At 35.5% G+C, this 13,166-nt stretch overlaps 1 protein-coding gene across 2 annotated transcripts; it reads left to right on the plus strand.

The window, feature by feature from the left end:
• The first annotated feature begins 257 nt into the window (after positions 1–257).
• LOC127453914 (arylamine N-acetyltransferase, pineal gland isozyme NAT-10-like) lies at positions 258–6,649 on the plus strand. 2 transcript variants are annotated; one of them, XM_051720688.1, is made up of 2 exons: positions 258–553; positions 5,680–6,649. In XM_051720688.1, the coding sequence occupies exon 2, from the start codon at positions 5,687–5,689 to the stop codon at positions 6,554–6,556; it is 870 nt and encodes a 289-aa protein (XP_051576648.1). In that variant the 5' UTR covers positions 258–553; positions 5,680–5,686; the 3' UTR covers positions 6,557–6,649. The 2 variants fall into 2 exon arrangements, with proteins under 2 accessions (XP_051576648.1, XP_051576657.1); XM_051720697.1 differs by lacking the exon at positions 258–553 and adding an exon at positions 820–840.
• Positions 6,650–13,166: the final 6,517 nt, after the last annotated feature.

Here is a 13,166-nt window from a genome sequence, read left to right on the forward strand (position 1 = left end):
CGGTTATAAATCATATACCCGCCCTATTCAAAAGTCTTCAAAACCATACACCTTTAACGTAGGCTTAATAAAATATATTAATGAACACAAACACCTAAAAAAAAAATATTTTTATTTTTTATTATTGTTATAGTAAAGTTCGTTATCCTATCCAGTGAACAAGAGTCAGAAAGCACGTCTTTCTGTTCCTCCCGCAAATTGCCGTAATTATCGCAATAGGCGCACACCCAGATCTTAATCGCGCCTGACTTGACCGGAGTCTTGTACAGCCTATGGTTGATTCTGGTATCATTGGGTTTGTATGGTATTGTATGTCTCACAAAATTAAGAAAGGATTATATTAAGACGACATTAAGACGAATATAAGCATATATCCGGGATGTGATGAATTTTGCACAACATCTGGGACGGAAGTAGCCTAGAGGGAGCACGTGAGAAATGCAAATATCCAACAGTAAACATCCTCAAAATATTGGACTCGCGCGGGCACTTCAGCCGCAGTCGCGGACAGGAAGGGAGACGTGCTGTTATTGTCTGCAAGTGAAACCGCTAGGTAACTACTGTTTAGTTTCTCAATCCATGACCATTTGTTCTGTTCTGTGATACACTACTTTTTTGTTCGTCTTACATTAACACACATTATCGTGTAGGCTAAATAATTGTATAGTTTAAGAAACAGTAATAATACCATGTATTGTGTTGTGCCGTACAGACATATTTAGATTAACTGTGGATTTTGCCCTGTCATTTAGGCTTTAGCTCATTTATGTAGTCCAAGGGTTAACTACTTTGTTATCCAACCCTTTTGCTGACACTACTTCCACTGGCTTCATCTGAAGGGTAGGGGATTTTAAATATGATCAGAAAGTGTTTTACAGCTCTTTACCGATTATTTTAAATGTAAAGCATTCACGCTTAGGTCTTTTTTTCTGTCTATCGTAATGTCTAAAATACGAGGAGAATCGGATCGGATACAAGTCAAATGTTCAGATATTGAAAATTAAAGTCACAATGAAAGTGCATATCGGATGCGAAAAACACTCCGTTCACGTGCGTTTTAAAAACTCGGATTTTCTTTGTATTTGTAAATTCGGAAACTGAAACGTAATTTTTCTTTCCCCTTTCTTCCACTGTTTTTGTTTCCAATTCTTAGACATGCTCTTAAAGGTGCACTCAGTAATTTTTTCCTCATTAAAAAAGTTTAACTCCTAAAGACAGGAATTGTAATTTTGCAATATATGTAGGAAATCATGAGCACTCACATTAAGATGAAGACTCCAGTCATATCAGTAATCTTATAAAAGCTAATTATTATACATGGAGAGGGTCTCCTCATGGGGGCTGCCATATTAGAATCACATGACCAGCCGAATACTACTCGCTTAATCTCAGTAATCGTCCTGTTATTAGACACTTTCACTCATTAATGGCTGACTGTGAATACTACATTTCAACAATGACATCTGAAACTGAAAACTATTGATTTTAAATTATGCTGCATCCAAGCCGACAGGTGTCGGTGTAAGTCCAAGATGAAACAAAGACAAAAGTTACTGAGTGCAACTTTAACTCTTTCTTTGAGTTTCCTAAAGCTCTGGGTATACTTGCAATTTAACGCAAATGCTCAGCGTCTGCATACAGTAGAACGCAAGCCTGTCAAAATATACTCCGTATAACTGTGCGCGCATACACAGGCGGTTGGCACATGCGCGCTACGACTGCTATGAAACACCAGACTTTCTCTTCAGGAGTTTAGACCTATAAAGATGTCTTTAATTCCTTCAGACCCGAGTTATACAAATGCAGGTATCTCCAGACCTCCTCACACATGCTCTCTTATCTTGCACATCTGCTCTTGTTGTTTTTACCTTCATCTCCTGATGTTTAGCGGTGATTACATCTTTGTGACAGCAATGGCTCAAAAAAAATGTAAGTGTTGCCACCTCGTGGACCCACAAATTAGTACAAATAACTCCATGCACATTCTGTGCATTCAAAGATGCGCGATTAGAAAAATCGGGCTACGCGTGTTCGATGCTCGAGCACTCTGCTGATGACGAGATTTGCATCACTCGTACTGTATGCAGACACTCAGCGTTCACGTCTGAGCAAAGCATACTTTGGGCTTAACTGTTCCTTGCTCCCTAAAGTATACGGCCGCAGTGTTGTTGAACTTTAAGTTCTTTAAGTGTATGAAATATGAAAATAGATTACACCAATAGAAAGGCGGAAGCACCTCTCTAAACGGGGCTGAAACTTCAAAAGAGGTCGGGGTAACTCCGGAAGGGGGTTGGGCCAACTCCAAAAGGGAGTGACACTCCCACACAGGTTAATGGTTAGTGTAAAGCCCACATTATACTTTGGTCAGACGTGAACGCCAGGGGTCTGCTTCCAGGTTTCTGTTAGCCGGGAAGTAAAGTTTTTGACCATTAAAACATATCAATGTCCAACAAATGTCTGGTGAAAATATTAACACAAAGCATCAGCAACCCCTTTAGTTGATGCCACAAGTGTACAGCGTGATGCCATCCTAATGATGACAGCACTTCGCTGCCACAAAGGTTTAAACTTTACCGACAGCTTGCGAAGTCCTAATCCGCGACTACAGCGGGTTGTATCCCATACACTGGCAAAAGCAGCCTGTATTATTCCAATCTTGCATGCCCGCAGTGAAAAGCTTCTCACTTCAGAATTGCATTAAAACAGCCATGTTGTTGCCGTCTTCTGGAGAAGGACACCAGGCTTATGTGCATCTCAAGCTACAGAGAAACACTGCACACATTTGACTTCACATCGACAGCAAAATGCTTCTGTGCAATGAGAAAAATAGTCATACAAATAAAGAGAAAGAAATTAGCCAAGGTGAGAAATTATATGACATAACAATTTTTGTTATTTTAATATTTATTTGTGAATGAAAAGATTTGTGGCAAATTGCAGCTTAGCCTTTGCTTTTCCCTCTGTTTTTGTTTTGAATGTTTTTTTTAATTAGACACTAATTCTATTACTGCCATTTGTTTAATGGAAAAGCAGCTATAATGAAAAAACTTTTATTGTTCATTTGACTTGATTGTGCTATTATTATATCACATATAATAAATAGTCTGTCGCGTTACAGCACAAAACTAACACTGAAATGAGATAACCAGATTCTTTCCAATTTGTCTGGTAATCTTTATAATTCCCGGACACGTTGTTTCATCTCAAAATTTCTTAGTGGAAACTCTGGTCTATGTACAGGCAGGGTTGGGTAGTAACAAAATACATTTAACGGGATTACGTATTTAAAATACAAAATATAACTAAATGTATTCCACTACAGTTACAATTTAAATAATTGATAATTAGAATACAGTTACATTCAAAAAGTATTTTGATTACTGAAGAGATTACTTTGCATTTTATCGTCATTTGTTTCATTTAATATTTAGTCCTTTCAGATGGAAAATATTTATACATATAAATGATGCGATTCAAAGTGCATTTGAACAGCGGTGAAACACTTTCTTATGATGTGTTACATTCATACGAGCAGACAGAGAAGTAAGTTTGAAGTAAGTTTAGAGCAGAAGAAATAGAAATAAACCTTGTGTAAATTGTCAGCTTTACGCTAAGCTAAAATGCTAATTCTAGTCATTTTACATGCACGTTACCAGGCACGTCATATTTTTTTAATCAAGAAAATTCATGTTGGATCATAATTTCTTTTTTTCTAGTAAGATCTTTGATATTAGGGCAAAAATCATATTCCTGATAATAATTTTTGTATTGTTTTCCTGTAAAAATATCTAAAAATCCTTAAAACAAGATCAATTTGATTAATCTTGTTTTAGAAACAACACTGCATAAGATATTTAGGTTTTTCAGAGAATGCATTTTTAACATGTGTATTTTGTCTTACTGTACTGGCAGAGTTTTTATAGTCAAAACAAGTGAAAAAATCTACCAGTGCTGAAGAAGTAATCCAAAGTATTTAGAATATGTTACTGACCTTGAGTAATCTAACGGAATATATTACAAATTACATTTTACAGCACGTATTCTGTAATCTGTAGTGGAATACATTTCAAAAGTAACATTCCCAACCCTGTGTACAGGACACATAATGTAAATTTCATCATCAGCAGGGTGCTCGAGCACTGAACACGTGGGATGATTTTTCTAACCGCACGTGCTATGAACACCAGTATGCGCATGCACCTGGATTTATTATATTATTACAAGTTGGCAACACTCACATTTGAGCTGTTCTTTTTACGAAGAAGTGATAGATGTAATTGCCGGTAACAACATGAGACTAATGTGGAAACAACAACATTGGATGTGCACGTCAAGAGCATGTGTGTGAAGGGGTCTGGAGATACCTACATTTGTATAACTCGAGTCTGAAGAAATACAAAGTCATCTTTATGGGTCTAAACTCCTGAAGTTAAATAGTCCAATATCTCATAGCAGTCTGTATTTGCCAGTCGCCTGTGTATGCGTGCGCAGTCAAATGAAGTATATTTTGACATGCTGAACGTTCAACTACACAGACGCTAAGGTTTTGCATCAAAATCGAATTATACTTTTGGGTTAGGTTAGGGGCTCTGTCTATGGGTGTTTCTCAATGCTTAGAATGTAGGGAATAGATTTGCATTTTTATGAAGACCAGTCTTGCCAAGCTACCTTAAAAGAATGAACTCTGATGGACAGGAGGACGTAGAACGCATCTGTTGCAAGCTTTGAGATGTGCCGCGATCTTCCTGTTGTGCAATTGCCCATCCCAGCATATTTGTAACCAGTGAGAGAACTACTGGCATTATCACCCACCAGTAACAGGATTATTATCATTACACCAGAAAGATTTTGCAGGACTAGTGACGCATTGAAAGAATAAGGTCTGTTAACACTCTTTTCTTCCATCTACCATTACATTATTAAAATTATGCCGAACAAAACACCAAATGTTGATGGAGAATGGCGACTCTCAAGAGCCATCAGACGTTTGCAAGCTTACAGAGGGGAAACTCTTGAGGAAAAAAAAAAATGATAATTGTCCTTCGTCACTATTCGATTCATCCTCGATGTTCGGCCTTATCAAGAACACATCCAGGTAATTTTGTGCATTCTCTGTACTTACGTTCTTGAGAATTGGAACTGAACTTCGGCAGTGGATGATAATGTCGAACGAGTCCACAGGAACGTAAGAACACATAAGAACACACATTGAGAAACAGCCCCTATCTTTGCTGGCAGTTTGGAGCTCCAGCCTCATTTTGGAGCTCAGCCTGCAGCTATATACTTCTCGATTCTGTTCCTCGTATTTTCATTTTGGTGGCTTAATGCGAGGAATATTCCATCGCCACGTGAAGTTCTGTAGGGAAAAAGGATAAACTAGATAAACATCTATAAATTACACTGAGGTAAGCTGTTAGTAGTTACCAGCATACCGTAACATTCAGTAGACTATATGTGTGTCTTTGGTTTGAATAGCTCATGACACTAACATCAACATGGGTCTGACTATCGTTCTTACAGTTTGACTTATGTTTATTTGTAGTCTTTTATAAAGTAACCGGTCACTGGTGATTATTTTGTTTTATTTACTCGCATTTGGCGAGATGGTCAGTGAATGTAATACACTGCCCAGTGGCAATACAAACTCTTTTAAAACTGTTTTTGCATTCTTTCTTGTAGGAATATAATGGATCTGAAAGGGTACTTTAAAAGAATTGGGTTTACAGGCCAAGATGCCAAAGCTGACTTTGAAACTTTGTGCACCATCCACAAGCTGCATGTTATGAATATTCCATTTGAGAACCTCAGCATGCACTGTGGGGAGAGGAACACCATGGACCTGCAAATCATCTATGATAAAATTGTCAAGAGCAATCGTGGAGGCTGGTGTTGTGAAAACAACCTCTTGTTCTCATGGGTCCTAAAAGAGATGGGTTACAAATACACCACACTAGCCTCCAAGGTGTTCAACAGAGTGAATGATTTTAACCCAATGGAGACTCATCTCATCAATCTGGTGGAGATTGATGGGAAGCCTTATTTAGCTGATGTGAGCTTTGGGGTTTCATGCCAAATCTGGCATCCCTTAGAGATGATCTCAGGTAAAGACCAGCCACAGCCTCCAGGTGTGTTCCGGCTCCTAAATGATGGGATGAGGTGGATTCTGGAGAAGACTGGAAGGAAGCAGTTGGTCCAAGATGAGGCCTTTGCTCATTCCAACCTCATAGACAAGCGCCTGATGAAAACAATTTATTGCTTCACATTAACACCCCGTAGTTCAGATCATTTCCTGGAGGCATGCGAATACCTGCAGACTAGTCAAGACTCTCTGTTCATGCTCAAATCCATTTGCTCCCTTCAGACGCCCACAGGATTCAGAGCTCTGATTGGTTGGACTTTCAGTGAGGTTACATTCAATCCACAGGAGGACTCAGACTTGGTGGACATGAAAGAAATCCCAGACTGTGAAATTGAAGATTTACTGCGTGAAAAGTTTAATCTGGTGTTAGTTAATAGATTCACACCTAAAAACAACAAAGCTAAGTATAACATCTAGCACTCAGAAAATACTCATCTGTACCATGTGCATTAAATGAAAAGTTAATTTTTTAAACAAACATATGCATCAATAAAGACCATTTCACCATCTTATGAATTGCTGCTACAATATGTTTATGGGTAAAATTATGACATCCTTATGAAATTATGAAATGCACTCCCCCACATGCTGATCTCACAAAGCAAAAATATGTGGAAGTTTTATAGTACAAGACTTATATTTTAGATATTTTTAGATATTTAAGATATTTTTCCCAACCAGGGGAGTATGTTAAGCAGGTTGCAAGGGGCACTTGGAAATATTTTGCTTTATTAAATAATTAAATTAATCTTACATTTGAATCACTATCCTTAAGTTTTAAACATTTCCCACCAAAAAAATCTACTCAGTTTACTCAATTAATACATTACTTGTATCACACATAGATAACTGAAATTGGCATTGTATTCCAGGTGTCTAGCAAGAGGGGAACTTGCTCCCAACAGCTGAGCCTAGTTTCTCCCAAGGCATTTTTTCTTCATAAACTAACATCGAGTTTTGGGTTCCTTGCCACTGTTGCCTTTGGCTTGCTCACTAGGGGCCTTAAGTAGGGATGCGTGATATATCGGTGGCCATATCGGTATCGGCCAATAAATGTGCATTTTTAAAGTTATTGGTTATCGGTCCAATAAGAAAATTAGGCTGACATATTAAAGCCGATAAATTATGACTTTTTCAAGCCCACACTACTCACCATAAGAGTTTTGACTGGTGTTTTTTGCATGATGTGACATGTCAGCACGCAGCAGACTTTGTTTTGAAATTATGTATACTGTGAAAAGCGCTATATAAATAAAAAAATATATATAAATAGTTGTCAAAAAATAGTAATAGTATTAAATATTTGATTGTAATTTCAGTTCCTTGAGAAAGAAAACATCATGTGAGTATTGTGTGCAAGCTTAATAAATGTGTGCTCGTGAAACTGAAAATCTGATACTTTGTGAGTCTGCTGTTCACACACGGTATAGTGACTTAAATACATTAGTACATTATATTTCATATAATCATAAACTAGTTATTATATATTTATTTTGGGGAAATTTTATATTCATAAATGTAAGGCCCTTAAAGCAAAACCGTTATTATCTACACTCAAAAAATGTAGGCTATATTAGTCTATTGTTAAGATTTACGCATTTCAGTTTCATTACAAAATTTAACTACTGGAGTTTTATGGATTACTTTTATGCTGCCTTTATGTGCTTTTTGAAGTGTCAAAGTTTTGGTCACCATTCACTTGCATTGTATGGACCAACAGAGCTGAAATATTCTAAAAATCTCCATTTGTGTTCTGCAAATGAGAGAAAGTCATACAGATCTGGGATGGCATGATGGTGATTAAATAATGAGAGAATTTTCAGTTTGGGGTGAACTATCCCTTTAAAAACCTTCTCTAGAGAGGTAATGACTGGCTGCTGAACAAGGGGGGATTCATGACACATTGAGATGTGTTATTTCATTTCATTTGGAAAAATGGCATACATTATATTAAGAAGTTTGTTGTAATAATGAGAATGGTGGTCTCAATATGTTAGACGTCTGCACTTTTTTTAATAACACTCTTAAAATTAAGTTGGCTAGACACTTCTTAACACTTCTGTTTGGAATTTTAACCCACACCATATTTTCTCTTAGTTTGGTGGACTTTTTTATTTTTTTTGTTTTTATTTTTATTTTATTTTATTTATTTATTTTTGTAATTATAATGTTGAAAAATACCAGCTAAATTGTCTCATTTTCATAAGCAGGTCCTTCTCGCCTGGTCATTGATTTATAAACAACTTTTCTACTGTCAAATATTTTATCCAGAACAACAGAAATATTCTGTATAAGAACAAATCTTTCTTCCTCTAACACTGGTTTGATGCGGGCATCTTGCTTGTGACGTAGTATATTAATGTAGCGGGCCAGTTATTTTCTTTTGAAGAATTTCTAAATCATTTTAATATTCCTATAACTCCCAAAGAATTTGCTACCGTACTGACTCCATACCAACAGGTACCCCCTATCCCTCTGTTTTACCTCCTCTAGATCCTGCTGTGTCTATGGTGGGCTTCTAAAGGGTCTGTATGTTCATTATTTAAGAGTGATATTGTGTCAGTCCCAGATGTTAGAGTTTATTGGAATGCTTTTGTCTCAGATGTTATTTAGCAAGCATGTAACCACCTAGATCATAGATGGAATAGACCATTTACAGCCAATACAGGCAATTTACTAAGGAAATACATGGTTTTTAAAGCTCATAGCGCCACCTATGGTCCGATCTCCATAAAAGTCTGCATGCTTGTTTAGAATCATATGTCGCATGTGCTCAACCAATTTTGTGAAGTTCTGAGTTTTTGTTTAGGAATTATGGGCTTATTTGTACACTTGACCACGCCCATTTTCTAAATGACACTGTTATAGCTACCCAAATGTTAAAGTTTAACATTTGTTTTGATAATTATTGACCTAGAGAGTCCAGAGAATTGTACTGCATTGGTTTTATTGAGGTTGAGCAAAAAACCTAGGACTAGTTCACAAAAGTAGATTTTTTACATAATCATGAATATTTAATGAACGATTTGATTGACAGCAGTGGTTCTTGAGGCAAAGTTGTTCAGTATGAGGAAATCTAACAAATGATATGAATTATAGCTGTGTCCCAATTCAGAGGCTGTATCCTTATTTTTTTCAATAAAAAATCAAAAAATCAATACAACATTTCAAATGCTAGGGGGAGGTATAAACAATATTATAAGAATACTTTAAAGAGTGTACATGCTTGTAAAATTCGAAGAGCTTTTTGTTTCTTGGAGGGCAATATTGACTCAATATAATGCTTCACTTCATTTTTAAATACTATAAAACATGTTTTTTTCCCCTGAAAATTTACATTTATGAATGTGAAATTTAGCCATTAAAATAAAAAAATTAATAAAATAAGTGCAGGTTTGTTTATCTTTGGAGTTTACAATAATACCTAAAAGAACATCTTTCCACTGTAATGTAAAATTTTCATCAACATTTCCAACAATAAAATATAGTACATTTTGCCCAAAAAAAAAAGACACATAAGGGCAGTGCCAAAATAAATGAACAGCTGTCTCTGGCTTCTGCTTGCAAAAGCTACAACTTTCATCTATATCTTTTTTTAAACTTGGTTAAATAATGTTTAGCGGGGTATATTCTGTGAAGGAGTTTAAAAGATATTTCTTTAACCTTGTTTGTTAAGAGATAGCGATTGCGCAGAAGCCAGACTTTTTTCCAGTCAACATCACTCACAAACTGACTCCAATATGCAATTACATTTGGTCTCAAAACAACATCCTTCTGGAGAAGGGCTCTTATTGATCTATTATAATTATTACGACAGGAGAAACATATTTTACGGGAGTGATTTGGTGAGAGGGGTGGGAGTTGCTGGTAATCTAATCTTTTTTGTTGTTTAAACAACATACATATTTTAGAAGAAATTGCGCTAAAGACAGTTGCGAATTCCCTTGGTGGTATGGGAATATATATTTTGCCATGAATTCCTTATAAGTAAAAAGAAGGCCATCTGAATTAAATAATTGGTCCACCAAAACAATATTATTTCTAAACCAATTTTCAAAGAAAATAGCCTTTTGTTTAAATAGAATGTCCTTATTATTCCAGAGAAAGTATTGGTGAGGTGAAAAGTTGTGTTTGTAAATTAAACTCCATGCTAGAAAGGTTTGTCGATGAAATGCAGAAAGTTTCACAGGTATTTTGTTAATGTCAAGATTGCAAACAAGAAAGAAATTTATGCCACCAAGACTTGATAAAATATGGAGGGGACTAATATTCCAAACAGACACTGGATACTTAAGCTGTCTAATCCAGTTGATTTTAAATGTATTGTTTAATGTAGCGAAGTTCAGGAAATTGAGACCACCATTTTCATATGAGTTCATTAAGATCATTTTTCTTATATAATGTATCCTATTTTTCCAAACAAAATCAAAGAGCATCTTATCAATCTCCTTTGATATTTTATAATCAACCTGAAGAGCCATAGCTGTATAAGTTAATCGAGATATACCTTCTGCTTTGGAAATCAAAACTCTCCCTCTTAATGACAAGTCTCTTAAAAGCCATTGATTAAACTTCCTCTGAGTTTTTTGGATAATAGGATTAAAATGTAATGAACTTCTATTCTGTTGATTATTATTTATTGTAATTCCTAGGTATTTGACTTCTGTTTTGACTGTAATGTTACAATAAGTTGCCACTGAACATTCTTTGACCGCCATAAGTTCACACTTCTTTACATTCAAATAAACACCAGATGCTTTAGAAAACACTTCTATTACTTTAATTGCAATGGGTATTTGGTTATCATTTTGAAGAAAGAGGGTGGTGTCATCTGCTAATTGTGTTATAACTAGTTCTCTATCAATAATAGTCATACCTTTAATCGTACTCGCTTTAATATGATTCGCAAGGAGTTGACTTATTATCAAAAATAGATATGGAGAGACAGGGCAACCCTGCCTAATCCCTCTAGACAAATTAAACCTACTAGATGTGCCAAACAACAATTTAATTGAACTGTTGGTGTTTTTATAAAGAGTTTTAATTGCCCTAGTGAAGAAATTTCCAATACCAAATTTTATAAGTGACTCAAAAATAAACTGATGCTCTACAGAGTCAAAGGCCTTAAAGAAATCAAGAAAAAGAATAAATCCATTATCTACATTAAATTCAGGATAATCCAAAATATCTCAAACTAATCTTATGTTGTTTGGAATATGCCTATTCCTCATGAAGCCAGATTGTGTTTCTTCGATAATTGAATCTAATACAGCTTTGTGTCTTTTAGCGAATATCAGGGCAAATACTTTATAATCATTGTTCAGTAAACTAATTGGATGCCAATTATCAAGAAAGAGTAAGTCCTTTTTTGGTTTGGGTATTAATGTGATTAACGCTTGAGTCAAGGTGGGTGGAAGGCATTGATTACTGATACTTTCATTAAACATCTTGAGCAAAAAAGGGGCCAAATCTTTTGTAAATTGCTTATAAACTTCTGTGGTCAAACTGTCCGTACCTGGCGATTTATTATTTTTCAAATGATTAATTGCCTTTATCACTTCCTCAACAGAAACTGGCATATCACAAAATTCATTTTTATTTTTGTCAATAGTTTTCACCTCTATAGAACTCAGAAAAGCATCAGATACCGTTTGAGAATAATTGGATGTATATATTTTCTTATAAAATTCACAACAGTAATTGGAAATTAGTTTATGGTCCTTTATTACAACCCCATTCACATTTAATTTACTAATGTTGTTATTAAGATACTTAATAAGATATTAAGTTATTAAGGTGTCTCTCTAAATTAAAGAAGTATTGTGAATTTTGTTCACCTTCTTCGAGCCAACGTCTCCTTGATCGGACAAATGCACCTTCAACTTTCTTTCTATATAGTTCATCTAGTTTGATTTGCAGATCTGATAATAGTAATTTTTCTTCATCCAATAAACTGTCTGGGCATTTATTTGCTAATTTTGTTATTTCAACAATAATGTCAGTTTCTTCAGCTCTTTTATGTTTGGCTATTCCACTGCCAAATTTCCTTAAATATTTAGTGACCTCAAATTTCAGAAGTTCCCAATTTGAACAAAACGCATTCTCCTTAATGGCTTTATCCCAAAAGCTACATATCAACCCAGTGATTACTTTTTTAACTTCATCATATAGTAGCAGTGAATTGTTAAGTTTCCAATACAATCCATTAATAAAACAACTTGTATTAGAGAATTTAATATTAATGCTGATAGCTTTATGATCTGTTAGTGGAGTAGAAATAATGTAAACTTCCACACCATCTTTGTTAAATCTTTCAGACAATAACCAGAAGTCAATTCTGGATTGACTAGACCCTGTTTTATTACTCCAGGTAAATGACTTATTATGTGGAAATTTAGCTCTCCAAATACCTGTAAGATTGAATTTGTCCAGAGGCTGGATCTTTCAAAGGTCGCATTCGAAGGCCGATTGCGTAACTGCTGCGTGACAAAAGCTGTCCCAATTCGAAGGCTCCTTCAAATGAGCCCTCCAAATGCATCCTTCGTTTCCCGTGAAATGAAGGATACAACAGATGGATCCTTCACGGCCTTGCCTACTCCAGAATTAATTGCGCGCCAGTGATGACAGGATTTTTTTGAGAGAAATTGCCGAATTACATTTTTAAACAGAAGTATTGGGTTTCAACTTACTCAAATATCTAATGATACAAATGTAAAATAATAATAATAATAAAATAAAAATAAACTTTAAAGTGGTTGAAATGTTGACTTATATCTTACTAAGATGCGATTATATATAGTTTATACTCTTTATTATATACAGAAATGGACCATGGTAAAAATATTTAGACAGTTTGTGAACCCTGTTTTGTTTTCTGACAGTTTAATATAACTTTCAAAAAAGTCCAGTACAAACGTTACAGTCACTCGGCAGCTGTCACAGTTGTTAGGCGACAAGAACAGTCCTCCGTAGGCTAGACTGTCCCAATTAACAATGCTCAGTCTGACCTTCGCGGCCTTCGAAGGCG

The sequence above is a fragment of the Myxocyprinus asiaticus genome, chromosome 2 (assembly GCF_019703515.2).
Source record: "Myxocyprinus asiaticus isolate MX2 ecotype Aquarium Trade chromosome 2, UBuf_Myxa_2, whole genome shotgun sequence".
Lineage (NCBI taxonomy): Eukaryota > Metazoa > Chordata > Actinopteri > Cypriniformes > Catostomidae > Myxocyprinus > Myxocyprinus asiaticus.

Bases quoted from the DNA above. Each gene is read 5' to 3' on its own strand.
- LOC127453914 (XM_051720688.1), top strand. From the start codon at position 5,687: ATGGATCTGAAAGGGTACTTTAAAAGAATTGGGTTTACAGGCCAAGAT.